The sequence below is a fragment of the Brassica oleracea genome, chromosome C2 (assembly GCF_000695525.1).
Source record: "Brassica oleracea var. oleracea cultivar TO1000 chromosome C2, BOL, whole genome shotgun sequence".
Classification (NCBI taxonomy): Eukaryota; Viridiplantae; Streptophyta; class Magnoliopsida; order Brassicales; family Brassicaceae; genus Brassica; species Brassica oleracea.
Genome location: NC_027749.1, coordinates 2,071,660 through 2,099,029, shown reverse-complemented (window position 1 = coordinate 2,099,029; position 27,370 = coordinate 2,071,660). Strand labels below are relative to the sequence as shown.

The following is a 27,370-nucleotide window of genomic DNA, read 5'->3' as shown; positions in this document are numbered from 1 at the left end:
TTAATATACAAGAATTTCAAATAATACCAAAATATCTAATGGTTACAAAATAAAACTTTTTTCTTTTCAGCTATAAATGATTATAATAAATTATTTTAAATATATAACAAGTTAGTAACATATATATACATCTAACATTAATAAAACCAAATACAAAAGTTAATAGAACAAAATAAACTATTGTCTAAAAGTTAATCAATAGCATTTATTCTGAAAATTCTAATTGGTTATTAGATTACATAGATTACTTGATCATAAAATAAGAAAACATAAAATAAAAAAATAAATACTAAATATTAACGAACAATACTTTCATACGTATATCTAATTAAGATATTCATTTATTTTATTACATCTATATAAATAATGTATTATAATAACATTGGTCATAACCACCTAACATAAAACAACATTGTTGTACATTAGATAAATTTTAAATTTTAAAGTTAAAATTATTAAAAATTATTCAATCCAAATTGCAATAAAAATCTACTTTCTGATATTTCATGTACAAAATAATTTCTAATAATACCCAAATATCTCATAATTACAAAATAAAACTTTCTTTTCAACTATAAATGATTATAGTTACAGATATAATACATCTAATGTTAAAAAAAATCAAATATAAAATTTAATAGAACAAATTAAAAATCATTCACTATTTTCTAAAAATTAATCAGTAGCATTTACTCAGAAAATTATAACAAGGTATTTAGATTACGCGGGTTAAATGACCATAAAATAAGGAAACATAAAAAATATATTTAAATAGTAACTAAAAATGCTATTTTATGATGTTTAATTTATTACAGTGAATCAATTTTTATCTTAAATTTTCTAAATCAAATTTAAGAAAAACCAGAAAATGATAATACCAATTGATTGAGAAAATCATTGTACACGAATAAGAAATAAACCATAATTTTGTGTTTAAAAAAAAAAAAATTTTACTTAACTGATATAACTAAAGTGGCATAAATTTTGAAATAAAAATCAATTACATATTTATGAAGATTGTTTGACGAACAAATGATATGTAATAAAGTAAAAAGAATAAGCTAGCTAGAATAATATTATTTCCAAATTGGAAAGAACAAGAATATTGCTAAAGAACAAGAATATTGCTTAACCGCCTGTCGGATGGGTTATACCCTAGAGTTAATTAGAGCATTGTTTCCTCAATCCTGGTGATGCTAGGTCGTCGATTTATTTAAAAATTGTTGGTTTCAACTTGGACTATCACGATTTCATTGCTAAGCCTCTACTCGAGTTTAATTGTGTTTGGTTTCGTTTCTATATAAACATTAACGTTTAATATTGTTAGGATTGCCCTGTCTTTATTTTGGCTGTTAAAAATCTTTCACGAATTATCTTAGGCATCTAGGGTTCATAATGTTCTTCGATCTCTGACTAGCTAAATCGACAATGGTGTTTTCAGGAGGGTTATATGAGACTCTGGATCATGATGAATCTCTGGATTGAGCAGCCTTCGTGTCATTTTGTATATGTATCTTCTCCTCGACACCGTAACAAATGCATATCGTTGCCAATAACGTCATTCTTAACTCCTTCAACCCACTCCAAACACGATTTGTTATGCAATGTATCTTGCCTCTCTACAAGTCTGTGGATAGCTATAAAAAAGGAAAGCTTTCATCCAACAAAACATTATTTAATGTTTTCTTATTTTGATTAGCTTTGCTTTACTACATTTTACGGGGACAATATAATATTCTTAATAAGAAATACAATTTAAAATAATCACCATTTTCAACATAAAAAAAAAGAGTAATCACTCTTATAACATACACAAAAAAAACAATTTTTTTGGACAAATAAACAATAATCGTAAACAAGCAAAATATGTCTTATCACATATAATCATTTCTCACCTAAAACTTTTTAAAAGACAAAAATCATTATCATACACATCTCTTAGAAATGCAAACCTAATACACAAACCCCAAAATCGTACAAAACTTAATAACCTAGATCAAAATTAAAGTGTATCCCGCCCGTAGAGCGGGTCGATCCTAGTGAATAGAAATAAAATTTTGGAAATGATGAGGAATGAGAGTTTCTTATCAAAATTAACAAAGAAAAAATTTGCATTATAATTCTCTACAAAAAAAAGAATGAGAAGAAATGAAGAGAAAAAAATATTCCTCATAAATGGTAATTTTTTTTAAGAAACATTAAGAAATGTAATGTTCCTCTTCATTCCCTTGGTTACCATTCAAAAGTTTAAGCACGTATGAAACAAAGAAAAATCTGAATCAAAAAAAAATATTTATTATGAAAAATTAATGAAACTTAAAAACCTTTGTTTGATAGATTTAGTAACAACAACCAAAGAGATACGGTAATTTTTTCCTTTCAATATCAAAGTCTACGTGGAGTTGAGTATTATATTCGACGAGTCTAACAACAACATTATCCAGAGTTTTTTAGGGCGGAGTTTTTAAGAAAATATAAGAAACGGTTTCTTAATTTTTAATTAAAAAGTTAAAAAACTGTTTTTTAAGTACTTTAAAAAACAGTTTCTTAACTTTTTAGTTAAAAATTAAGAAACAGTTTCATATATTCTTATAAGAACTCCACCCTAAGAAACCCTGGATAATAATGCTCTAAGAGCATGATTAATGAGAGTTTATTAGAACAGAGTTCTTAGCGGAAATTAATCATGTTCTAATACCACCTCCATCCATTAGAGACCCTAATGGGTTCTTAAGATTAAATTAGTGGTTACTTTTGTGATTTGATAACTTTAGAACCTTTGGTAATCTATTTAATTTTTTTCGTCCTCCATTGGGAGAATCTCATTGAGGTTCTTAAAAATTAATTTTAAAAAAAAAAATTAAGTTGAATGATTTAAAAGAAAAACATACATAAAAATTTAAATAAAAATTACATAAAACATATTAAAAATACAAATACAAATCGTAGACAAAAAAATCCGATTAGTTGAAATCTTGATTTGTACCAAATTTTTGACCAAATCAGCTTTCGATTGTTGATGTATTGTTTTATCACGAACTCGATTCTGAATGCTCATCGTATTGCCGAGATTCGAAGGCATATCTTGTGTTTGAGTATGAGGTTTGATTCGAAGAAGAAGAGAGTATCTTCTTTGATCAAACTTGTGGTTACGGTTATTTGAGTAGAATCAGCTACATATCCCTTTTGTTTTTTTCCTTTTAAATATCTTCTGGGTGTATATAAACTTAAAAAGTGTACATAGATCAAGAGAATCATATAAAATCACATGTGTAATGAATATTCAAGAATGAGAGCAACAGAAAGAGTAAAAACAACTGATCTAGGGTCAGAAACAGAACAAGAGATTAGACTAACAAAATCACAACTCTTCAATTGAATCCACTTGAAATCTTTGTTACATTACAATGCGGAAACCTCACAAATAATACATAAAAAAAGGTAACAGCTGCTGGTAAGGTTCCAATCTAAATAAGGTCAAGAACTATATAAGCTAATATACATCAGAGGGATGATCCTAAATACAGAGATAGATAACATGCAGATTTCTAAATCCCCTAAATCTAACTCAATCAGCCAGTAACAAAATCAAATCTTATATGGCTCGAGAAGGTGGAGACTTTAACTTGGGTAGCCTAAAGGTAGAAGTGAACAACTTTGGGATTACTGAAACTGTGGCTGGCGTAGTCTTGTTCTCTCTTTTCCTCTTGAGCTTTTAATTTCCTGAAATCAAAGATTCAAAAAAAGATAAGCTGCTTGAGTAAACCAAGACACACGCATACTAAAGTAAAGATTCACAACATCCATACAGTAACCAAAACCTAGAGTATACCAATGAGTATGTTCACAGCTTGCACAAGATTGAAATTTGGTATGAAGAGAAAACAAAAGAGGTTTGTGTATATCAATTGAAGACCTAACCGTGGCAGCAAGTACACATTCACGATCAGCACCTGCTTGCTCAGCCATCTCAATGCAATGTGAGGCCAGTAGCTCGGTGGCTGAGGCTAGAGCCAGCGTCATCATGGAGCCTGACTCTTTACTGCAGCTTTCACTGGATGTCACAGACGCTAACCCAGCTGCCAGAGCTGCGATGGACACAGCTGAATGAACACGGGCTCTCTCCACACGCTCTTTGTCTTTCCTTTTTGGGTTCCTCATGGTGTTTGGGTTGGTGTGTTGCTTTTGGTGAAACCACTTTGATAACCTCCCATTCTATGGATCCAAACACCCTACAAAACCCAACAAAGTCGCAAGCTTTACTCAATTCGAAACCCAGAGAAAAATGAATGAAAAGTTTTGAACTTTGGGATTAAACCTCTGCGTTTCTTGGAGGATGAAAGATAATAAGCATCACCGGCACTAAGATATTATCGGAGACGACCCACGGAGTCACAGCTTGCGCCTCCTCCGATGATGACGATTCAGGCCTTTGTTTCTCCAAGCTCAACATCTCATCCAACAAACGGTTGATCTCGTGTTTGATCTTGTGTGATGATTTGGAGAGATTTCTCAAAACATCTGAACATCGACAAAGAGGCACATATTGGTTTTTACTGATTCTAAAAGTGTTATATTAAGAACCGGTTTTGGTAATTTATCTCATTTTTTATTTATTTTTTTTGAATTTTTTTTTAAAACTTCTAATCAGAACCACCGGTGGAAGTGGTCTAAATTGTCAGCAATACTCAGGAGAAAGGTATCAGGAGGCTGGAGGTGGAAGTTGATTCCAAAATGGCGGTGGGTTTTCTTACGACAGGGATTAAAGATATTCATCCACTGTCTTTCCTGGTACGATTGTGCCATGGCTTCTTGACGAGGGACTGGTTGGTCCGAATTGTTCACGTGTATAGGAAAGCTAACCGATTAGCTGATGGGTTAGCTAACCTTGCGTTTTCTCTTCCTTTTGGGTTTCATCGTCTTGATGTTGTTCCGCGTGGGTTTGTTAGTTTGATACGAGAGAATGTTGATGGACTTGATGGACTGTTACAGCCACAACAAGTTTGATTGTAATTTGAAGTTTTAGTTTAAATAAAATTGGGAGGCTTCCTCCCATCTTCCTACCAAAAAAAAAAAAATACTCACCTAACTGTCAACGTAATCCATCAACACGTTTCATTTTATCTACTCGCACATGTGTTCACCGTACTTACACGGTAGACCCTGAAAATCTTCCGAAAGTTAGATGGGCTTCAAAGATGCAACAATAAAAGCCCATATAAATCTGGCCTTAGTATTTTACACAGTGTTAGCTATTGTTAAGGTACGTAGATCATATCTTCGCCATAATCCAAAAAATTACAAGAAACAAAGATCTTTTTGATTGCGAGTATTCTATTCTATTCTCGATTTTGGAAGTTGTTTTAAACAAACTCGATAAAATCAAATGTTAGACCATTGAGTACTCCAAACAAAAAGATATACGCAATATATACTCATTGAATATATCATATATATATATATATATATTTATTAGATTTTGTTCGTCAACTTGCTATATATGTCAAGAATAGGTAAAGCACATTTTCCAAAATCCGATTCTTTGATTATAAACATTTTAATAATCATTAACTAATCAGTATTACTCAATCAATACTGGTACTGCGTAACACAATCTTTCAAAGTTTGGTTTTATACCTAAAATAAAAACATATACTTAGATGGATGATTCTATTTAGCTATGCAAATATTTCTAAACTAGATTTTACTCGTATTCCGCAAATTAACAATTGTTCATATCTCATTCCATATAACTGTATCGTTTACTTACTATAACACCACGTACATGGTTCCTTTTAGTGATGACGGAAAACTAGCGACACGATAAACGTATAAATATACATTAAATATCTAAAATGATATAGTATAAAATATCGACAATAGTTAAAAACGAATATAACCGTACCAAAAATTATAGAGTTCATTTTCACAATCAATTAAACCTGCCATTTGCATGCGTTATTTATAGAACATAGTGTAAATATACATTAAATATCTAAAATTAGTTTGGTTTATGTTATTTAAATTATTTTAATCATTTAATATAGCTTGATACAAAGAAAATGTTTTCATTAAAAGAAGGTTTTTATTACTTCTAAAACATACTATTTTTAATATCAAAATTATTTTCTGTGAACTTTTATAATTTATGAATCATATTATGTAAAATATATATAGTGTTTAAAAAAAATAATTGTTTCCTTTACTAAATGTTTTATTTTTCTTATATAATCCAAAAAATAATTGAAAAGAATTGAAAAATAAAATCCAAAAAATAATTATATATAATATATTTAGCAGTTTATTAATGTTATCTCTATGATTAACCATTGTAACAATTAACATAAGCACCACACATATGAAACTATGAAAATGATTTATCAAATTATAATATTATAGAAATATTTTGTAACATTTAAGACAAAATTTAATAAAATCCTAATTTACTATCTTAATTTCTAGTCAAATAAGATTCGTTTCCTTTTATAGTGTTTCCATTCTACGTAATTTATTTTTAAAAAGATCTTAAGAATTAATCATTTTATACTTGATAAAACATAATGATAAATAATCACATTTCTCTATCTAAACCACGTTGAACAGAAAAGGGAGAAAATATATATTGACATTTTTTTTTGATCGAAAAATATATTGACATTTATGGAGAAATAATAATACTAAATGTCCATCTTGTCTATAAAAGCGAGTTTGGTCCTCAAATCACAAAGCATTCAGAAGCATCTCCTTCAAAAGCATCAAAAAACAGTTCTCAAACTTTCCTTCAGAAAAAGATTAGGCAAAAATGTTCATTGAAAGCTTCAAGGTTGAATCTCCAAACGTGAAGTACACAGAGAATGAGATTCATTCAGTGTACGACTACCAAACCACTGAGCTTGTTCATGAGAGCAAAAACGGCGCGTATCAATGGACCGTGAAGCCAAAAACCGTGAAATATGAGTTTAAGACCGACACTCATGTTCCCAAACTTGGGTTTGTCTTCTTCTCTAAAACCTTATTGCTCTTATATTAATATTCATTCTTCTTTTATAATTATAACAATTTTTTTTGCTAAACTTATAATTATAACAATTGTATCATAGGGTTCATATTGTTTTTCTTATATTGTTTAATGTTTATAAACCATGTTTTTGCTTTGTCTTAACCTATTATCGCAGAGTGATGCTCGTTGGTTGGGGAGGAAACAATGGTTCTACTCTTACCGCTGGTGTTATCGCCAATCGCGAGTGAGTAAAACTTTTTATTCTTGATTATTCTCTGACAAAATTAACTGTTGTTGTTTAGTTATAATACTACTGTTTCAAATGGGAATAAAGTTCTGTTTGTGTCTTATTGCTAGTGGATTAATAAATTATTTCATATTCCCGCAACTAGATATTATTCTATTCTATGCACAAGTTGGGATTTATTTTTTAAATAACAAAAATAAATAAAGCAATTGGTGGCAGGGGAATATCCTGGGCTACGAAGGAGAAAGTGCAACAAGCTAATTATTTCGGGTCATTAACCCAAGCATCCTCTATCCGGGTCGGATCATTTAACGGGGAAGAAATCTATGCTCCCTTCAAAAGTCTTCTCCCCATGGTACAATATACTTTTTTTTTTTTTAAGTTACTTACATATTTGTGATGTTTACACGAGCAAAAAAAAAATAGTTATCTTACTAGCTTTTAAGAAAAATAAAATAATATGTTTAATATTTATAAATATAGTACTACTTATTCTAAGAAAGAGAGAAACAAATAAAATTACTAACGGGTTCTGAATATGATAGGTTAATCCGGAAGAAATAGTGTTTGGGGGATGGGACATAAGCGATATGAACTTAGCAGACGCTATGGGACGAGCCAAGGTCCTAGACATCGACCTCCAAAAGCAGCTGCGTCCGTTCATGGAACACATGGTCCCCCTCCCTGGAATCTACGACCCAGATTTCATCGCAGCTAACCAGGGATCACGTGCCAACCACTTGATCAAAGGCACCAAGAAAGAACAGCTAGAACAAGTTATCAAAGACATCAGGTAATATAACGGTTTATGTCTACGATTAGCTAATTAATTTTTCATTATTCATTAATATGTGCGGTTTGGCCAAATGAGTGTATATTCAAGGATCTAAAAAATGCAAAAAAACTAAGATATAGCATGATCGTTAACTGAAAGAAAAAATCATTATTTTACTATCAGGGATTTCAAAGAGAAAAACAAAGTGGACAAGGTGGTGGTGCTATGGACGGCCAACACAGAAAGATACAGCAATGTGGCGGCTGGTCTTAACGACACGACGGAGAATCTCATGTCATCTTTGGACAAGAATGAGGCTGAGATTTCTCCTTCTACACTCTACGCCATTGCTTGTGTCCTTGAGAACGTTCCTTTCATCAATGGAAGCCCACAAAACACTTTTGTCCCCGGTAATTAAATGAACTATAGATGATATTAACCATAAATCCATAATGATCACTTTCCCATAGTTAATCACATTAGCTAAAATAAAAAAAATGTACATGTATCACAGGGCTTATTGAATTAGCAATCAAGAGAAACAGCTTGATCGGTGGTGATGACTTCAAGAGTGGTCAGACCAAGATGAAATCTGTCCTCGTCGATTTCCTTGTCGGCGCTGGAATCAAAGTACATACTAATTATAAAAGTTTATTTATCATTTATATATCCTATAATGTTACAAAATGAAACTAATTGCATTGATATGTACGAATATATTATAGCCAACCTCGATAGTGAGCTACAATCACCTTGGAAACAACGATGGCATGAATTTGTCGGCGCCGCAGACATTCCGGTCTAAGGAGATATCTAAGAGCAATGTGGTCGACGACATGGTTGCTAGCAATGGTATTTTATTCGAGTCCGGTGAACACCCTGACCATGTTGTCGTCATTAAGGTGATTAATTATATTTTAATAATTAATCATATGTTTGACTTACCCTTTTAACAAGTTCATCTAATATGAGTATATGATAATATCCAAAGTACCACAAAAACATACTCTTTCCGTTTAATTAAGATAGACTTTTTTAAAAAAAAAATTGTTTCACAAAGATGTATTTTTGTGTGTTTCTATGAAAAAATTGTAAATTTCAATAAAATTAATTGACGGTTAAAAATTATCGAAAATTATAGAAAACAATATATTTATTATGGTAGTTTAATGTGTTTTCTTAATATGTATAAAAATACTAAAAAGTATATCTTTGTAAAACGGAAACAGTATTCCCAAGAACAACACAACTTTTTTTTTACTTAGATATGATAATATGATAGTATAGGTTAATGTTTCTAAAATGACAGAAAGTTAAGATATATTATCGTTTAAAACGTATAAGTTGGAATATATATACATAAAGAATGTAACACTGGATGGTATTGCAGTATGTGCCGTATGTAGGAGACAGCAAGAGAGCCATGGACGAGTACACGTCAGAGATTTTCATGGGAGGGAAGAACACAATTGTGATGCACAACACTTGTGAAGACTCTCTCTTGGCTGCTCCCATTATTTTGGACCTTGTTCTTCTCGCCGAGCTCACCACCAGGATCGAGCTCAAGGCCGACAATGAGGTTTGCTATTGTCTACAACATCGTTAATAACTCAATGATTACGTCATGTTCCTAGTTCGTTTGTGTTTGCATTTGTGTGAAACACATCGAGGCATTGGTAATTTATCTTAATATTTGCTTTGCAGGGAAAGTTCCATTCTTTCCATCCAGTGGCTACTCTTCTGAGTTACCTCTCCAAGGCACCATTGGTAAGGGAACCAAAGCAAAACATAATGCCGTTCCTGAATTTTTATAACATTATTTAAATTAGTCACTCAACTTTAATGAATGCAGGTCCCACCTGGCACGCCAGTTGTGAACGCTTTGTCGAAGCAGCGTGCAATGCTTGAGAACATACTCAGAGCTTGTGTTGGACTTGCTCCAGAGAACAACATGATTCTCGAGTACAAGTGAAGAAGAGATCAGTCAGGAGATCCGCTTCATCTAGCTTTGCTTCATTTTATGTTTTCATGAATAAGTACCTTTTTATAAGGGTTGACTTCTGATTTAAGCCTTATATTATATTGCCGAGCCAAATATTTGGGTCTCGTGTTAAATTAAATTTGTCTTCCATCTTATTTAAAAGTCATTAATAAATAATATTATTCTGTTTCATTTTTGGAGAACATAACTAACCAAAACTTCTTATTTTTTTTTATCAACAACACCAAACTACTATTTCGATCATATGTTAGAGAATTATTTAGTTGTTCTTACCGTGAATATGAGTTACTTCTTCGATCATAAATTAGACTATTACTTTTTTTTTCAACAATTAGACTATTACTTTTTTCTGGCGACAAATAAAAACTGATTAGACTATTACTTAGTTGCTTATTTTTGTACATAATATTTCTGTAAAGTTCAAGGGTTTGATAAGTAATTAAATAGTTTGATGACTAATGTAAATGAAACGGAACTGTATGTCTGTATGTGAAGATAAAAAGAAATGTGATAAAAAAAATTTGGTGAAAATAAATTTTTATATATTTTGTGAAAATGAAGATAATTATAATAGACGTATGTAATTCAAGTTAAAAAGAGGTATAGAATGCAAAGTTTGTCATGATTACTTAAAATTTAAAAACAAATTTTATTTTTATTCAAATAGATGAAGGATTCAGTTAATATGTTTGAATTATGAGGGAAATAATATTTTCGAATGAATAAAAGGTATTCACTATATTTTTATTCGTTCATTTCTTCTAAATGTCACCACTGAGAACACACGAGAGAATCTGGAGATAGAAATTGGAAACATCAAATGTTTGATAACTCGTAGAACACAAGGGGTAAGAAAAAAAAAAGCAAAAGGCACGAGAACATAATCACTACTCTTCTTTTCCCATAGCCATCAAGAATTCTCCTTCGCATACCACAGTGTTCCCTACGTATGCTTTCCCTTCCATTTTCGCTATCCCAAACCTCTTCTGCATCTTCACAAGCGTCATCTTCATCACCAAAGTATCACCTGCAGTCACAGGCTTTCTGAATCTGACTTTGTCGATTCCAGCAAAGAAGAAGTTGCTTTTAGATCCGCCCACTTCTGGTTGTAGCATCACTATACCTCCCACCTGAGCCATGGCCTGTGGAAACAAAACATAAATTTTATGTGACTCAAAATGATTTATGTTTTAGATTATTCACACATTAATAAAATATATATAATTTTTTATGATTATCTATTTGTCGCATTATAAACCAATAAAAATTCAGTAGATACAATTAATCTTCTTGAAGTTCACAATCAATCATTAATAGTAGATGCTAAAATGCATTGAAAATATTAATAAAAATATTTGTTTCTCTAATACATGCATTTTTTATGAAACGGAGAAAGTATATTTTAATGCTTTGAATAAGTTTTAAGTACAAGATGTCTGAAAATCTATGTAGCATGAAATCATTAGGAGACTCATTATGTATTTTGGCTGGAATAGATGCTACTGGCTTTACTTATAACGTAATAGAGCAACTCTTGATATAAAGCTATGATCCAGGGGTATCCTTCAAAACAAGCTAATCTTACTCTCTATTAACCCAGCCTAAGCAAAGCCAAGATCTCTAAAGATCAAGTAGCAAAAAGAGAGTGAAGCTTGCAATGAGATTACCTCAACCATAAGCACTCCAGGCATAATGGGCCTCTCAGGAAAATGCCCAGGAAAGAAATTATCATTAATGGTAACGTTTTTGATAGCTACAGCAGATACACCAGGTGTGTACTCTATCACTCTATCCACTAACAGAAACGGGAACCTACATAACACAACAATCCAGACATCGAATCAGAACAAAACAACTTCAGTTTAGAGAAACAGTGTGTAATAAAATTATTCACCTGTGAGGCAATATCTCACGTATCTGGTTAATGTCCATCACTGTCGGAAACGCCTCGTACCCTGCCAAAATTTTATTTATTTATTTTTTAATTAAAATTTTTGATTTGTAATCAGAATGTTATGAGATGGTAAGCTTACTGAGCTCTATTGGGATCTCTTTCTCCGCGGTGATCTTTGATTCATCGGTGGAGCATAAGACTAGCGAGCTGGATCGTGGCTTGGGACGAAACGCGACAGAGCTTGATCTGTTGAGTGGAAGACTCAACGGCGGCGATAAGGAGTGGTTAAGAGAGATACGTGCAACATTTCTCGACGGAGAGATGGTGAAAATGGAGTTAGAGGCAGCCATTGTCGATTGATCTCGAGAGAAGGGGACGGAGACTTCGAAGAGTGTTTCGAAAGAGCTCCCAACGGAAACAATGGTGGGTGATATGTGATAAACAATGGGACTTTTCTTTACTGGGCCTATATTGGGTTTGTTCAACGCAACTCAGCCCACGTTATTTAATTAGTATTTTACGACTTTTCAACTATTTTTATTAGGCCTGGGCATAAAATTCGGAACCCAAAATCCGAACCGACCCGAAACGTAAAAATACCCGAACAGATTTTGTAGGGTGGTACAAAAAATATCTGAACCCGAAGTGTTATTAATCGAACTCGAACGGGTAACCCGAAAAATCCGAAATTAATAGTCAATATAAATATTTTGAAATATATATAAGTATTCTAATTATTAAATTCAATATTTGTGGTAATATTATATATAATAATAAATATTAAAATTCCAATAAATGCTTTTAAGTACACAATTAGTTATAAATAAGTATTTTATAATTTGCTCATTGAAATAAAAAGTCTACTCTCTATAAGACAATACATATTTTTTTTTGTTTTCATTCTTGATTTAACATTTTATTGTTATTTTATCAATTTTATATGTGAGATTAATTTTTATTTAATTTAGATGTTTTTCTTTATGTTTCAATAATTTTGTTTTTTACTTTGGTTATATCTGAACCGAACCGATATAACCCAAATCCGTACGATATATGATTACTTTATGGGTTTTATGATGCAATACAATTTTGAACCGAACCCGAAGTGTTATTATCCGAACCCGACCCGTACTAATAAAATTTTAGTATGGGACCTAGAAGCGTAAACCCGAAAATCCGAAAACCCGAAAAACCCGACCCGAATGCCAACGGCTACCCGAACGGTCATGCTAATTTCTATTGTGGTTTTTGACGGCTCAACTGTTTCTAATAATAGAAGGTGAAAAATTGCAGATGATATAATTTGTGACCTTCGGGTGATAATAATTGAACAAAAATCATACCAACAACCCTGCCTACATTGTGTAGCTGCAACTACGAATACAAAAGTCGAAACTTTCTGTTCAGCTAAAACAATAGGCCACTTTCTTATTCAACTATACTCTTACAGTATTTGTTAAGATCAATATCTATATATATATATACAAATCGAAAAAGACGTATGAATGAAGATTTTAAATATTACAAACAACTTCAATCTAGTAAAACTCACATGCATTCGAATCATTGAGTTATAGTCTTATAGATAGATAGAGAAATGTTGACATGTAACGTTCTGAAACCCAAAGACTGCATGTGATACATATAATGTATTCAATATATATAGATTTTTCTCTATTTTATAGAAAACGATGTTTATTCTGCAATTATCAAAATATTGCATTTTATATATCAATATTGATCATCCAATTATTTTTCAAATATAATAATGTAGTTCAATATTATTTTTAAAAAATGTTTATTTTATATGGTTTCCTCTATAAACACAACATGTATTCCTATGAGATTATTCAGAGGTAAAATGACATTTTATTGTTTGGTAGCTGGCTGGTGAGGAAGTTAAGTAGATGGGCCATTCCACGCCCAGAGAACTTTGTTATGTCCATGCAAAATGGTTAGAGGAAATACTAAAGAAACAAAAAGGGTTATAGAAAAAAAAGACATCCACGTTCTCTATTTTTCATTTACCACCCCAAATTCACCAATTTCTTTCTTTTTTATAATCAAAGCATTAAATTTTAAGTGCTTATATTAGTTTCATTAACATAATATTGAAGACTATTGAAATAACAAAATTTTCAAATAGGCAGAATAATTTGAAAGAAAAAATAGCTTACAAGATCCATCATAAATGATTTTACCCTTGTATTGACCTGTCATCCTGGTCTGTTTTTAACGGATGTAATGAGAAGTACAGTTCACAAAAGCAGTATAGGACCCTCACGTGTCCTCTGTAGTTACCTTTTTTTTTTCTTTTTTTTTTTTGGATCAACTTCCTCTGTAGTTACCTAGATTCTCGAACTCTCTTATCTTAAAGACTTGAGCTGTGGAGTTGTTCAAAAAAAAAAAAAGAAGAAGAAGCGCTGTGGTTAAATAAATACAAAGAGAATTACAAGATTTAATTTATTTTTAAGTTTATATGAAGTCCACTAAAAGTCAAATTTCCATTTGAAGAACACTGATCTTGACTCATCGTCATCTCTGAAACAACTTTTAGCATGGATCTTTTTATCCAAATTTAGGCAATGAAACAAATTTAATGAGACTAAACATTCGACAATGTAAGAATATCATTAAAGTGACATTACTCAACCAAATCTTATAATGCGTAAAGTGTTATATTAGGTGGTAGTGAGTCCAAAGCATAGTGACCAAGCTTGTCTAGTTTTACTAAGACCAAACCGGGTTTAACCTTTTAAGATTAGGACTTGGCACGGTATTTAGCCCATGCAAGACCAACCCGTATTGATTTGGTTTATACAAATAAATATATTTTTTTATTGCTTGGTTTATATGAATTTTTTGAGGAATATTCTGTTTTGGTTTTGTTTCAGATAAAATCACAGGTGGAAAAATTTGGACTGGACCGGGTTATACCAATGTACCATCAGGTAGTAAAGCCAAGTCGTTGTCAGGCCTGGTTGTACTCATCTCCAATGCCAATTCTGCTCTATCAGAGAGAAGCCAATTCACACATACATTTTTCTTTATAAAGAATAGTCTGTGTGTTAATAATTCTCATCTCCTGTCCGGACATAGACACAAAAGATGGAAGCTGTAAGAAGAAGAGGCAGAGAGAGCAACAAAAGTCCAGAGAGGCTAATAAGGTCTTTGAATCTTCAGCAAGATGATGAAGAAGAAGAGGCCAAGACAAAGAGAACAATCTTCAGAAGAGTCCAAGTCGTTTATTATCTCACCAGAAATGGCCACCTCGAACACCCTCACTTCATTGAAGTCATTACTCCGGTTAACCAGCATCTCCGGTTAAGAGGTATATAAAAATATCATTTTAACTCTGTTTATGCTTCTTAAGCGTCGATGTCTTTTTGTTTATGTTCATCATTGGTTATGTGATCATAGTTTAGTGGCTCAATTTCTGTGTGTGTGTTTCATTGAAGATGTGATGAACCGGCTTACTGTTTTGAGAGGGAAGAACATGCCATCACTATACGCTTGGTCATGCAAAAGGTAACGCTTGCTTTAAAACCGAGGCAAAATCTGTAACCAAAGGCGAAATATTTATACATTTTATTTCGATATTATCATCAGGAGCTATAGAAATGGATTCGTGTGGAATGATTTAGCTGAAAACGATTTGATTTACCCGTCGAACTGTGGTGAATATGTGTTGAAAGGATCTGAAATCGCCGGTGAGTTCATCATACTAGTCTTTTTGCAAAATTGAGTTTTGTATATATTTTTTGGTTAAATTTTGTAATATTTTATCATGTTAGTCTTCTGCAAAATCGTTTTTTTTATTGTAAAGTTTGTAATATTTCACCATAGTCTTTTGCGAAATTGAGTTTTGTATTTTTTTTTTTGTTAAATTTGTAATATTTTTTTGTAGAGAATGTTGAAGAGACACATGTGAAGAGAACACTGTCTGGTCTAAATCAAGAAGCTCCAAAAAGTCGACTTCTCAGGTTAAAACCAAAACTTCAAAACAGAACAACGTCGTTTGACGAGTCAGAGCTCTACCTCGGACTCGGAGAAGAGGAAGAAGAAGAAGACGGAGAGTACGGGCTTTCCGAAGAGAAAACCAGCTACACATCCTCCACGACGCCGCAGTCTCGCTGCTCTCGCGGAATCTCCACGGAGACAATCGAATTCACCGAGAAAAAACCTAACTTGGTCAAGACGGAACAGAGCCTGCCCGTCCGGTCTGACTCGTCCGAGTTGACTCGTTCCGCCGAGCGGGTCGAGGACGGTGACCCGGTGGATACCGGGTCAGTTCGCGGGTCTATTTGGCTCCAGATGATCTCGTGCGGGCACATAGCCAAGCACTAATCTACAAGGTCGCCGTCAAAGGAGACCGACAAGACCAGCAATGTTTTGCGAAGCTCGTCCATAGTCCTCTCCGCAAATGCCAAGTGCCCGATCCTGGCCGTAGCACGGCCACCGTTATCCTCACGCGCTCCAACGGTGCCGCCTCTACTCGCCACTTTGCCAACGCCATGGGCTTCTTCCGGGACGAACCACTCCGTGGTTGCGCCGCTCTCCGCAGATACTACCTCGCCGATGGTGATTCCCGAGCTATTTGAGTCATTTTACTCACCTTATATGTTCTTCTTGACAAAACAAAAGCGTTTTCTTTGTTTTGTTTGCGTAATGTTGTTCTTCAGTCTCTAAAGCTTGTTTAAGACACATCTAAGAAACTATATAAAATAAATTATTTGCAATCTTACATTTTATTTCTGATTTTCTCATGTTGTGAAGAAAAAAATCAATTTTAAAATTATGTTATTAATATACTTATATAGGGATTTTAAATAATTTAGCTTCTTCAGAAACTTCGCTGAATATTTGAGCTTCGACTTAATGTTTTAAGAATCATATGCTACATCTCAAATTTAATTGGTAATGAGTGGAGGGAGAGACAAAAAAAGTTGAACTAGTGATTCTAATAACCAATAATTTAGAAGGTTATTATTGCTTATGAAAAACTAGATCTAGGAACTATTCTATTGCATTTGGTGGATAGATGTAACTAAGGAGTACAAGTGCATAAATGTTTTGACTGGGGTACTTGTAAAGCACAACTAGAGACTTAATCTTTAGTGACAAGTTTATTAATAATCGAACATATATATGTCTTTGTCTTCACAACCCATATCCCAAACTGAAAAATTATTCTGGTCCACATTGTCAGACGACTGATCTGATTCCAGTAGTTGGTTCAAGTCCACCGCAGTATCATCATCAACATCTTCTAATCTCCTAGAGCAATTAAACTCTTGTTGCATCCTCTCGAACCATAAATAATCCAACCAATTGCTATGAGCATCATTATCTCGCTTGCCCATTGCGCTCGAGCTTGCACAGTAATCATCTTCACTAGTCGTATTAGTACCAATACTTGGTGCTGTCTCAAGCACGGAGCTTGTATCTCCCGTGCTCTGGCTCGAAGACCCGTAGAGACACTGGATCTCATGGCCCGTTCTCGAGTTCTTGTCCATGAATCCAAGACTCGCATCACTCTTCGGACAGCTCGAGTTTTGGCAAGTGTAAACACTCTTAGACGGTTCCATAATATTATCACCTTTTCTCTTGGTCTTGGACCCCGAAGCTTCTTGATCCTCCGAGATCTTGAGGTCTTTGATATTGAGAAGAGCCTCTTCTTGGTTCAACACACGAGACCAAGTGTCGGTCTCTTTAGCCATCATCTTATCTTGTAAACATTTGGATTGCCTCGCGAGACGTCTCACTCTTCCCAAGTTCGGCGACATGTGTTTGATCACAGCCGCGAGAACGCTAACTTTCCAAGACTTCCTCAAATCGTGCGGCTTACGATACGGAGGCACGCCCTGCTCGTGAGCCGCTCCTTGCTCTCCCCACCAAAGCTCTGTCCCCGTCGGCCACCACGGAGGCGCGATGCCTTTCTCTAACGGGAACCGTCGTTGCGGCGGCGCGCAGTGTTGCATTAACGCTGATAACAACGACCCTAGAGTCGTGTCTTGTAGCTCTTGTAACATGTGTAATAAACTCGATGGCTCCTTCTCGATCAGCTCAGCCGCAGCAGCCGCGAGTGTTAAGTAATCAGCGACAGCGTTTGGAGCGTTTTGGTCGAAATCAACGTTTTCTTTCCACCAACGTCTTAAGCTATCGGAAGAACCGGTTATTGCTTTTCCCTTTTCCGGTACGATACCGTAGACAAACCCTTTCGCTTTGCAAACCTCCATGATCTTCATCATGTACTTCAACACCGAGTCTTGCGAACGAGCCATCTTCTTGCGACGTGATGCTTCGGCACGGTGCGTTGAAAGCGAAACGACGTCGGTGTTGTCTCGTTTCTGCTGCTTGAGCTTCTCCATGAGGTTTTGGTCTTTCCACATGCGTCTTTTGAGGTCATCATAGCTTATGTCCTCTTCTTCTTCTCCTTCATCTCCGTCTTCAACAGGACTGAGTGGTTCCAGTTCTTCGACTTCCACCATTTTGCTTTTCAGTCCATCAGATTTTCGAGTTATGGACTTTAGTATACTATTATAAGTGATTGAGGTTACTGTCCGTAGTTACACCAACTTTTGTTAAACTGAGAGCCCTTTATATAGAGGTTGGATTATAAACTGACATACTCAGAGAAGTTTAATTATTGGGTTATTTTTTTCTTTCTTGAGAGGCAGGTCTGCATGTGCGATGGTAGACGTGTCGAGAGTTCCTGGTTGGGTATGAGCTAAACGTAAGTTGTAATTTTGTGGCGGAGATATTTATATATTTTCTTCAGGTGGACAAGAGTTATCCCCGGCGGGCACACGACGCCATAGGTTAGTAGAAATCAAAGTTGGATAACCAAAGTTGATTGCACCGACTTGATTAAAATACAATATTTGTTTATTTATTTTATTTTTAGTCGGCGATCATATTTTGCAAAAAGTGTAGAAATGTCAAAGCGAATCTTGAAACCATGGGTATTAAAAAGGTGGTGACGCATAATCATGAGTCCATGGTATAGGATAGGTAGATTATTATTGGCAGAAAAAAGTATTACGCACGTTTATAAGAGTGATGTGGTAGGAGATGATGAGGCATTGGAAAATATATATGGTCAGCGAGTGATTTCGGGGATTAGTGAGATCAGTCCGCTATCAGCAAATATTATTACGACGCTTTCGTATGAGCTTACCTAAGGCTCTACGTTAGAGCCTCTCCACATTGAATGTCTTTCATATCTCTAGGAAATGTAATTACGGCCCATAGTTTTTGCGTTTCGTTTAAGAAAATACATTAATTAGCTTGCAAGTTGCCGGTAACAGAAAGGCAGTCTGTGATGTCATGCATGCATGCATGAAATATTTGATCGTAAAAACGATGTCCGGTTTTCATAAAGCGCAACAAAATGTATCCCCAATCACAATAGCTTGATTGATATCACTACTCTCATATAACTAATTTATAATTAGTTCTTTCAATAAAGATATGTAGGAACTTGTCTCCATAGATATTTGATTTGGTGAGTCCACATTATTTTGAATTTTATGAGAAATCAACATACGTTGTTGTAGACACCTTAATTTACATGGAGATATTCAACCAACGTGAACCCCATAAGGCCAACCAAAGGCAAAAATAGATTCAGGTTGAGAAATTCTCGGACCTTTTTGTTTGGACAAGTCTCACATTTTCTTTCTAAATATTGACTTAACAAATCTAAGGTTCATTTTCCGTTTCCCTTACAAGACAAGGTAATAGCCATAGAAAGAAAAAAAAGGCCAAACAACGAACCAAAAAAAAAAAGAGAGGAACAAAAAAAAAGATCAAGAATTGACAAGAACAGAACCCACCACCAAGTCTATTGACAAACTTACATCGACCTGAGAAGTAAAAACGACATCATTCTTCCTTTTTTTTTGTTATTCCTAACCTATCTTGATCACAATGCAATTTTGTGTAACGTTATTGATTCAAGAAGGGGACACGCAACAAAAAGAGCTTCCTCCATCTTCTTAACAATGGGGGTATTCTCATCTTCAAATAATTAAATACCAACTGGTTTGCTATATTTCTATCTACCTTTATCAACCCTTTCCTAGATTTTTGCTTGATTGTGCCTATCTAGTGGCGCAAGGATGGCAGAAAAGCCAGTGGAGAAAAGGTCCCGTCGAGGGCTGTTGGGTGCTGTGTTTGGTAAACGTGGCTTGTGGTCCAAGAAATGTACCGCGGATAAGGGTAACCATAAAAGCACAACGAGTAGCAGCATTGCCTCCACAGAATGCACCGCTAACATTCAGTTCACCAAATCTCCAGCAACCGAACTAAACCCAAATAAGCTTCAAGATCATAAAGTCTCACTTGAACCGACACAAAAACCTATTTCAAAACCCTCATCGAATCAAAACCCTAATAACTATCAGTTAGGCAACAATGGGAGTCACCAACATATTAATAATCAATGGCCGGTCCAACAGCAAGCGAAGAAGGTGCCAAGAGAATCTATCGGTTTATCCGGTGAGCTGGAGAGTATGATCAACGACAATCAGAAAGCTAAAGGGATTCGAGCATCTTCAAGCAATGTGATGTTTGGCAACCTTGGGAACTTGAAGCAGCCAGGAACAACATCGGTTGGGAATCAAACCACTGTCCAAAACAAAGGATACGGTAATAATACCGCAGGAAGCTACGGGGTGAGGAATACAATGAAAGAGGAAAGACAGACATCGGTTTCAACTAACCAAGATCAGCCAGGGTCTTTGTGTAGGGCGATATCCACCCGAATGGATCCAGAGACTTTAAAGATAATGGGGAATGAAGATTACAGGAACGGGAACTTCGCTGAGGCGTTGGCGTTGTACGATGCTGCCATAGCCATCGATCCAAAGAAGGCTGCGTATCGAAGCAACAAAAGTGCTGCACTGACAGCATTGGGGAGAATCATTGAAGCAGTCTTTGAGTGTAGAGAAGCAATCCGAATGGAGCCTCATTACCATAGAGCTCATCATCGGTTGTCTAACTTGTACCTCAGGTAATCTCATTAAAGCCATACCTTGTGACTCAAGTAATGTCATCATTTTAAAAAACAGAAATAAACTTGAAATTAATATAGGTTGGGAGAGGTGGATAATTCAATATATCATGTTAAGCATTCGGGTCCGGAAGCTGATCAGGAAGACATTTTGAAGGCCAAAACGGTACAGACTCATCTCAAAAGATGCACAGAAGCCAAAAGATTGCGAGATTGGAAGACTCTGATCAAGGAAACGGAGAACACTATAGCTTCAGGAGCAGACGCAGCTCCTCAAGTATATGCATTGCAAGCAGAGGCATTCTTGAAGAGTTATAGACATCAAGAGGCCGATGATGCTTTGTCTAGATGTCCGGTTTTCGATGTGGAAATGAGCACAAAATACTACGGACCGATCGGTTACGCCGGTTTCTTGGTCGTCTGGGCTCAGGTTCACATGTCATCCGGAAGGTTTGTTCTCTCTAGTTATGTAATCTTCTTGTTTGCGCTCACATGCGACATGATGTTAAAAGAATTGGTCCAAATTTCTTATATATTATTTCTTTTATATTTTTGATGTCTCCAACATCTTTTCAAGATAATGGTATTTTTTTTAACCATTAATCATGGTTTAAGCGGTTTGTGTCAAAACAGATTTGGAGAAGCCGTTGAGGCGATTCAACGAGCTAACAAGCTGGACAGGAACAACAGGGAAGTAAGCATGGTTCTCCGACGTGTGCAGGCAGTAACCGCAGCGCGATCAAAAGGCAATGATTTCTTCAAAGCGGGACGGTTTCAAGAAGCTAGCACAGCTTATGGTGAAGGATTAGACCATGACTCAAGAAACTCAGTCTTGCTATGTAACAGAGCAGCTTGTCTATCCAAAATGGGACAGTTCCATAGAGCCCTAGAGGATTCCACGAATGCACTCACCGTCCGTCCTGCCTACACCAAGGCTCGACTGAGAAGAGCCGACTGTAACGCTAAGGTAAAAGTGATGTTGAGGTTTTTGTTAGAATTTACTAACTTTTTTTTATTTTACATAAAAACACCATTAACTACAACTAATTCAATCAATTAAAATTATACTACATAATAAAACGATGACAAACAACAAATAACAATTTTTGAATAGAAATTTAAGATTATTATTTATTTCAAAGAAAAAATATTTTTAAAACATATTTAAAATGAAAAAGAGGGAGGAATATGTGATAGTCTTTTGAACTATAGTTCTTTTTTTGGCAATTATGATGGTATAATATTAATGGGTTCTTTTCGTGTGGTTGCAGCTTGGGAACTGGGAAGCAGCGATTGGAGACTACGAGATACTGAGAAAAGAGACACCTGAAGACGAGGAAGTACTCAGAGCATTGTCAGAGTCTAAGATGCAGCTAGTGAAACGACGTGGACATGAATCTTGAAGTCTCCCGGCGATTAAAACATCCACCATGAGATTGGTCAGGAAGTTACGGACTGAAAAGTCTAGTCTTAATACTTTTTTTAGCCGGTAACAATCTTTAATCAATCAAAATTTATATCTCGGTGTAAATACAGACAGTTCGAGTTTCGGTACAAAACAGTCAAGAACAAAGATTTAATCATTTACTAAAATATATATTACGTCCTAGATGTTTTTTGGTCTATATTGCATTTGCAAGTTTGTTGTCTAGAATATTTCGACAAGGTGTGTGTAGATGTTAAAAAAGAATGTGGTGAAGCTTGAGGTTGATAGGCATCCTTTAGAGAGGAACATGAACCATATCAAATTGGAAGATGATGATGACAACAGAAAGTGAAGACAATGAGGTGTGAGGATAAATCTTTGAAAGGTTCCATCTTTGGGTTATAAATATAACACTAGGACTAAAAGAGGATCAGTCTTGTTGAATCTTTATGTGATTCTTGTGGAGTAAGAGCAACATTATCAATTGTCCCAATTGATAAGTACTTAGAGTATTTAATTATTATTTGTAGATTAGAACTTTGTTAAGGACTATTTGTTAAAATGATGATTATTGGTGGGATTTTTTCTGGGTCCTTAACTTTTAATTTTTTTAAGATAAAATTCCATTTTAATCATCGAGAGTCGAACCGCCGAGAGTCGAACCGCCGAGGAGAACCGCGGAGAGGAGAAGCGCCGAGACGAGAACCCACGAGAGATCGAGAGGAGAACCGCCGTGCGTTGAGAAGAGGACCGTGGGGAGATCGAGATAACCGGAGAACGCGAGGGCGATGAGAGATCGAGAGAGAAGAGAGATCGTGAGCGCCGAGAGTCGAACTGCCGAGGAGAACCGCCGAGAGGAGAAACGCCGAGACGATAACCGTCGAGAGATCTAGAGGAGAACCGCCGAGGAGAACCGCCGAGACGAGAACCCACGAGAGATCGAGAGGAGAACCGCCGTGCGTTGAGAAGAGCACCATGGGAAGATCGAGATAACCGGAGAACGCGAGGGAGATGAGAGATCGAGAGAGAAGAGAGATCGTGAGCGCCGAGAGTCGAACTGCCGAGGAGAACCGCCGAGAGGAGAAACGCCGAGACGATAACCGTCGAGAGATCTAGAGGAGAACCGCCGATGGTCGAACCGCCGAGGAGAACCGCCGAGACGAGAACCCACGAGAGATCGAGAGGAGAACCGCCGTGCGTTGAGAAGAGCACCATGGGAAGATCGAGATAACCGGAGAACGCGAGGGAGATGAGAGATCGAGAGAGAAGAGAGATCGCGAGCGAGATGAGAGATCGAGAGACAAGAGAGATCGAGAAAGACAGGGTTTCTCAATTGACTCTCGATTTTGCCCTACCCCCTTTTCGTTTACTCCCTTCAGCCGACACGTGTCTTATTGGGACTGTTAAGAAAACTTCTTAACTAAGACCGTCCCACACATTAATCCCCCTTTTTCATTTTTTTTTAAAATCCGAAAATAGCTAAGGACATACTTTTGGGACGTTGATAATGTTGCTCTAATACATTAGGTTGTTTTTCTTCTTTTTTCTGTATAGTAAAATATCTACTACTCCCAATCTTAAATTTAAATATTTTTAAAAATCAGCAAATTTTTCTTAGGTAACAAAATGAAATTCTGAAGAAAAAAAAAATTAGAGAAACAAAAATAAACACAACTTTCCACTCATCTCTGCGTCAAAACTTCGTCGTTTTCGGTCATCCTCTATTCTCCTAATCTGTTTTCCTGCCTGCGTGACTGTTTCTAGGGTTTCTCCGTTCTCACTCTGTCGTATAATCTCTCCAGCTCCGCCGCGATATAAGAACCGCTTTTTAACCGAAAAAGTGTAAAAAAATAAATAAAAAATGTCAAATCATGAGTTAAGAACTCCGGTCTCTTAGCCGGGGTTAATCGTGCCCTAACATTAGGAGTAAACTACATTAAGTTTATTTATTTCTCTTTTTTCTTCTGTATAGTAAAATATCTACTACTCCCAGTCTTAAATTTAAATATTTTTAAAATCAACAAACTTTTTTTAGGTAAAAACAAAACAAAATTCTGAAGAAAAAAAATGTAGAGAAACAAAATAAACACAACTTTCCACTCATCTCTGCGTCAAACGTCGTCGTTTTCGGTCATCCTCTATTCTCCTAATCTGCTTCCCCGCCTGCGTGACTGTTTATAGGGTTTCTCCGTTCTCACTCCGCCGCACAATCTCTCCAGCTCCGCCGCGTTCTCCTCTCTCCCATCTCACCAGCCGTAACCCAATTCGGCAACTTCTCGCTCCAATTTCAGCTTCTCCTTCCCCCCAAAATCTTCACAGATGAGTACTGTGTTCAGCGAAGAGATCCTAATCGACAAGCTCGCGAAGCTCAACAGCACTCAACAATCCATCGAAAGTATCCTTTTTTTTCACTTTTCTCACACATCAAAACCTTTAAAGTTCTCAACTTTATCCTCATGTAGATCTTGTAGTTTTGCTAAAGTTTGGATCTTTTTGTGATTTAAGCTCTATCCCATTGGTGTATATTCAACCGGGTCAAAGCCGAGCTGATCGTGACGACATGGGAGAAGCAGTTTCACAGCACGGAGATGGCTCAGAAAGTGCCTCTTTTGTACTTGGCTAACGATATTCTCCAGAACAGTAAGCGTCAGGGTAATGAGTTCGTGCAGGAGTTTTGGAATGTTCTTCCTAAGGCTGTTAAGGACATTGTCTCTCAGGGAGATGATCGTGGCAAAGGCGTCGTCTCGCGTTTGGTAAAATCTCTATTTTGTTAAATGTTGGTGTTTGCAAATTGGTGTTAGAAGTGTGTTTGGGGGGAGAACACATGTTGTGTGAGAAGTTTGATGCGTGTTCTAAAAATAGGTTTGGGCATCTGCCTAATCAATAATCTCATATAAAACGTGTCTAATTACTGCTTAGCGATTTCTTGAACATTGGTTTGATGTCAGCATTTGGTTTCTTTGCTACACGTTTTTTTTATGTTCAATCCAATGTTTAGAGAAAGATTTATTTTATTACACTCTAGAAATGAGGATGTTTTGTATGATTAGTGTGCTTGTTGTTTGCGGATAGGTTACAGTATCAGCATTTGTTTATTTTCTTTAAGATATTGTGATGATTGATGTTAGGATGAACTTATTTTAAGGTTCTTGCAAAAGTGTGTGATGATGGTATATGGAGAAGAACTTGTGAGGTGTTTGAAACGTGAATAAAGAAATATTGTGTTTACTTGTTATTGTAGGTGAAGATATGGGAAGATAGAAAAGTGTTTGGATCACGTTCGAAGAATCTTAGGGACGTAATGCTTGGAGAAGATTGTCCTTTGCCACTTGATGTCAGCAAGAAGCGTCCCCGTGGATCCAAATCCTCAAAACGTGATTCAAAGTCGTCAAGAACGGTAAAAGACACTAAACACCAGAGGTTTCCTTTGTTGATATTAGTCAAATTTCATTAGAGTTTCTTTGTTTGTGTTGCTTTGATAAGCAGAAAGTATCAAGTGGAGGTGTGGCTGAGAAGATATCATCAGCATACCATTTGGTTGTTGCTGAAAACTCGAATGAAGAAGCTGAGATGAGTAAATGCAAGTCTGCAGTTAAACGAATCAGGAAGATGGAGAAAGATGTTGAAGAAGCCTGCTCTACTGGTAAAGACAACCCGAAGAGAAAATCACTGGCGAAAGAATTGGAAGAGGAAGAATACCTTTTGAGACAATGTGTTGAGAAACTCAAATCTGTTCAAGGAAGTAGAACTTCCCTTGTTAACCAGCTTAAAGACGCACTACGAGAACAGGTACTATTGATTCTCTCAGGTTGGCACGTTCACTATTTTGCAATGTTTATTTATTATATATTTCTATTAGGCGTTTTATCGTTTTAGGTTTAATTATAAAATTATTTTGATGAAATGTTAAAATTAGATATACAAAAAAAACTAAATTTGTTGAACTTACACTAACATTGTTACTTGATTTACCCAATTTAAATCGAATTAGACCGACTTAAAATGGCGTAAACCGATTTGAGCTGCTTAAATTGGATTTTGATTTTTAAGAAAATTGTTTCTGCTATTTTGTGATCTATCTTTCATTCTTTTGCTTATTGGTGTCAGGAATCCGAACTGGAGAATCTTGAAGCTCAGATTCAGGTATGTGTATGATCTCCCACTGCATCTTTCATCTTGTGTGTGAACCCATCTCATGAACTATTTTTTGTTATTACCAGGTAGCACAAGAACAAACAGAGGAAGCTCAAAAGATGCAGAAACGTCTCAAAGATGAGGATTATGTATCAAAACCACCAACCATTGCTCCGGGCTCAGTCTCTGCAACTGAGACAACTGATAACAACAACAGCACTAAGTCTGGTCAAGCATCGAAAATGACGCCTGCTTCTATAGCTGCGATGCTCACAGCATCTACCTCATCACACATGATCATGCAATCTGTTCTCTCTTCATTCGCAGCTGAAGCAACAAAGACCTCTGGTCTATCCAAACCAGAGAGCACAGTTCCGGTTTCTTACAACAACCCCCAGAACCAGCCACCCACAACACAAAGTCAGTACCATTTGATCTCTAACCCAGCAGCACCGCCTCCGCCGCAGTTTCTAAAGCAGCCGGTAATGAACAATCCTTATGGCTTTGGTAACATTCCGTTAATGCCACCTGGACTTCCGCCGCCTCCACCACCACCCCATATGCAGCAGCCTCAGATTCCTCAGTCGAACTCAGCTCAACCTCAACAAGGTTCAACTTTTCAGCCACCGGGAATAATGTATTATGGAGCTCCACACCATTCTTAAAGTTAGAAGTTATGTTAGTTAGATAGTTGTGACCCTTTTGATCTGGGGATATGTTGGTTTTGATGTTACATTGTTGGGTCGAGTTAAACCGGAAAAAATTGTACCTCGTGTTGTAGAAATGTTCACCTCTTCCCTTATAAATATTTGTACCACAAGCTTTTAAAACGGTCATATACTGATGTTCGTTCAAAATTTTAAGTAATTTAAAAAA

The 27,370-nt window shown here is 35.7% G+C and overlaps 7 protein-coding genes across 8 annotated transcripts; 4 read left to right on the top strand and 3 right to left on the bottom strand.

Moving 5' to 3' along the window:
- Positions 1-3,333: 3,333 nt before the first annotated feature.
- On the bottom strand, positions 3,334-4,607 carry LOC106325344 (VAN3-binding protein-like). Of its 2 annotated transcripts, XR_001266875.1 has the most exons (3): positions 4,319-4,564; positions 3,954-4,232; positions 3,334-3,723 (listed from the first exon to the last, which is right to left on the bottom strand). XR_001266875.1 is itself a non-coding variant. In XM_013763389.1 (2 exons), the coding sequence occupies exons 1-2, from the start codon at positions 4,159-4,161 to the stop codon at positions 3,664-3,666; spliced, it is 300 nt and encodes a 99-aa protein (XP_013618843.1). In that variant the 5' UTR covers positions 4,162-4,607; the 3' UTR covers positions 3,334-3,663. The 2 variants fall into 2 exon arrangements, 1 of the variants encoding a protein (XP_013618843.1); XM_013763389.1 differs by having other exon boundaries at positions 3,922-4,607.
- A 2,113-nt stretch (positions 4,608-6,720) lies between these two features.
- On the top strand, positions 6,721-10,165 carry LOC106322595 (probable inositol 3-phosphate synthase isozyme 3). Its single transcript, XM_013760662.1, has 10 exons — positions 6,721-6,990; positions 7,176-7,244; positions 7,467-7,602; positions 7,793-8,040; positions 8,206-8,432; positions 8,537-8,652; positions 8,748-8,924; positions 9,413-9,601; positions 9,727-9,789; positions 9,875-10,165. Exons 1-10 carry the CDS (start codon positions 6,803-6,805, stop codon positions 9,992-9,994), a joined length of 1,533 nt encoding a protein of 510 aa, XP_013616116.1. The 5' UTR covers positions 6,721-6,802; the 3' UTR covers positions 9,995-10,165.
- Positions 10,166-10,756: 591 nt separating this feature from the next.
- On the bottom strand, positions 10,757-12,332 carry LOC106325239 (3-hydroxyacyl-[acyl-carrier-protein] dehydratase FabZ). The gene is made up of 4 exons (XM_013763275.1): positions 12,058-12,332; positions 11,919-11,979; positions 11,692-11,836; positions 10,757-11,166 (listed from the first exon to the last, which is right to left on the bottom strand). Exons 1-4 carry the CDS (start codon positions 12,266-12,268, stop codon positions 10,912-10,914), a joined length of 672 nt encoding a protein of 223 aa, XP_013618729.1. The 5' UTR covers positions 12,269-12,332; the 3' UTR covers positions 10,757-10,911.
- A 2,609-nt stretch (positions 12,333-14,941) lies between these two features.
- On the top strand, positions 14,942-16,297 carry LOC106322927 (protein UPSTREAM OF FLC). Its single transcript, XM_013761082.1, has 4 exons — positions 14,942-15,249; positions 15,377-15,446; positions 15,528-15,628; positions 15,826-16,297. Exons 1-4 carry the CDS (start codon positions 15,027-15,029, stop codon positions 16,263-16,265), a joined length of 834 nt encoding a protein of 277 aa, XP_013616536.1. The 5' UTR covers positions 14,942-15,026; the 3' UTR covers positions 16,266-16,297.
- A 665-nt stretch (positions 16,298-16,962) lies between these two features.
- Positions 16,963-18,485, bottom strand: LOC106322925 (putative ETHYLENE INSENSITIVE 3-like 4 protein). Its single transcript, XM_013761081.1, has one exon. It carries the CDS (start codon positions 18,407-18,409, stop codon positions 17,048-17,050), a length of 1,362 nt encoding a protein of 453 aa, XP_013616535.1. The 5' UTR covers positions 18,410-18,485; the 3' UTR covers positions 16,963-17,047.
- A 1,541-nt stretch (positions 18,486-20,026) lies between these two features.
- On the top strand, positions 20,027-22,453 carry LOC106322924 (inactive TPR repeat-containing thioredoxin TTL3-like). The gene is made up of 4 exons (XM_013761080.1): positions 20,027-20,934; positions 21,016-21,384; positions 21,568-21,901; positions 22,206-22,453. The coding sequence occupies exons 1-4, from the start codon at positions 20,042-20,044 to the stop codon at positions 22,335-22,337; spliced, it is 1,728 nt and encodes a 575-aa protein (XP_013616534.1). The 5' UTR covers positions 20,027-20,041; the 3' UTR covers positions 22,338-22,453.
- A 1,988-nt stretch (positions 22,454-24,441) lies between these two features.
- LOC106319663 (regulation of nuclear pre-mRNA domain-containing protein 1A) lies at positions 24,442-27,361 on the top strand. Its single transcript, XM_013758046.1, has 6 exons — positions 24,442-24,755; positions 24,866-25,113; positions 25,602-25,757; positions 25,847-26,149; positions 26,468-26,503; positions 26,581-27,361. The coding sequence occupies exons 1-6, from the start codon at positions 24,680-24,682 to the stop codon at positions 27,157-27,159; spliced, it is 1,398 nt and encodes a 465-aa protein (XP_013613500.1). The 5' UTR covers positions 24,442-24,679; the 3' UTR covers positions 27,160-27,361.
- Positions 27,362-27,370: the final 9 nt, after the last annotated feature.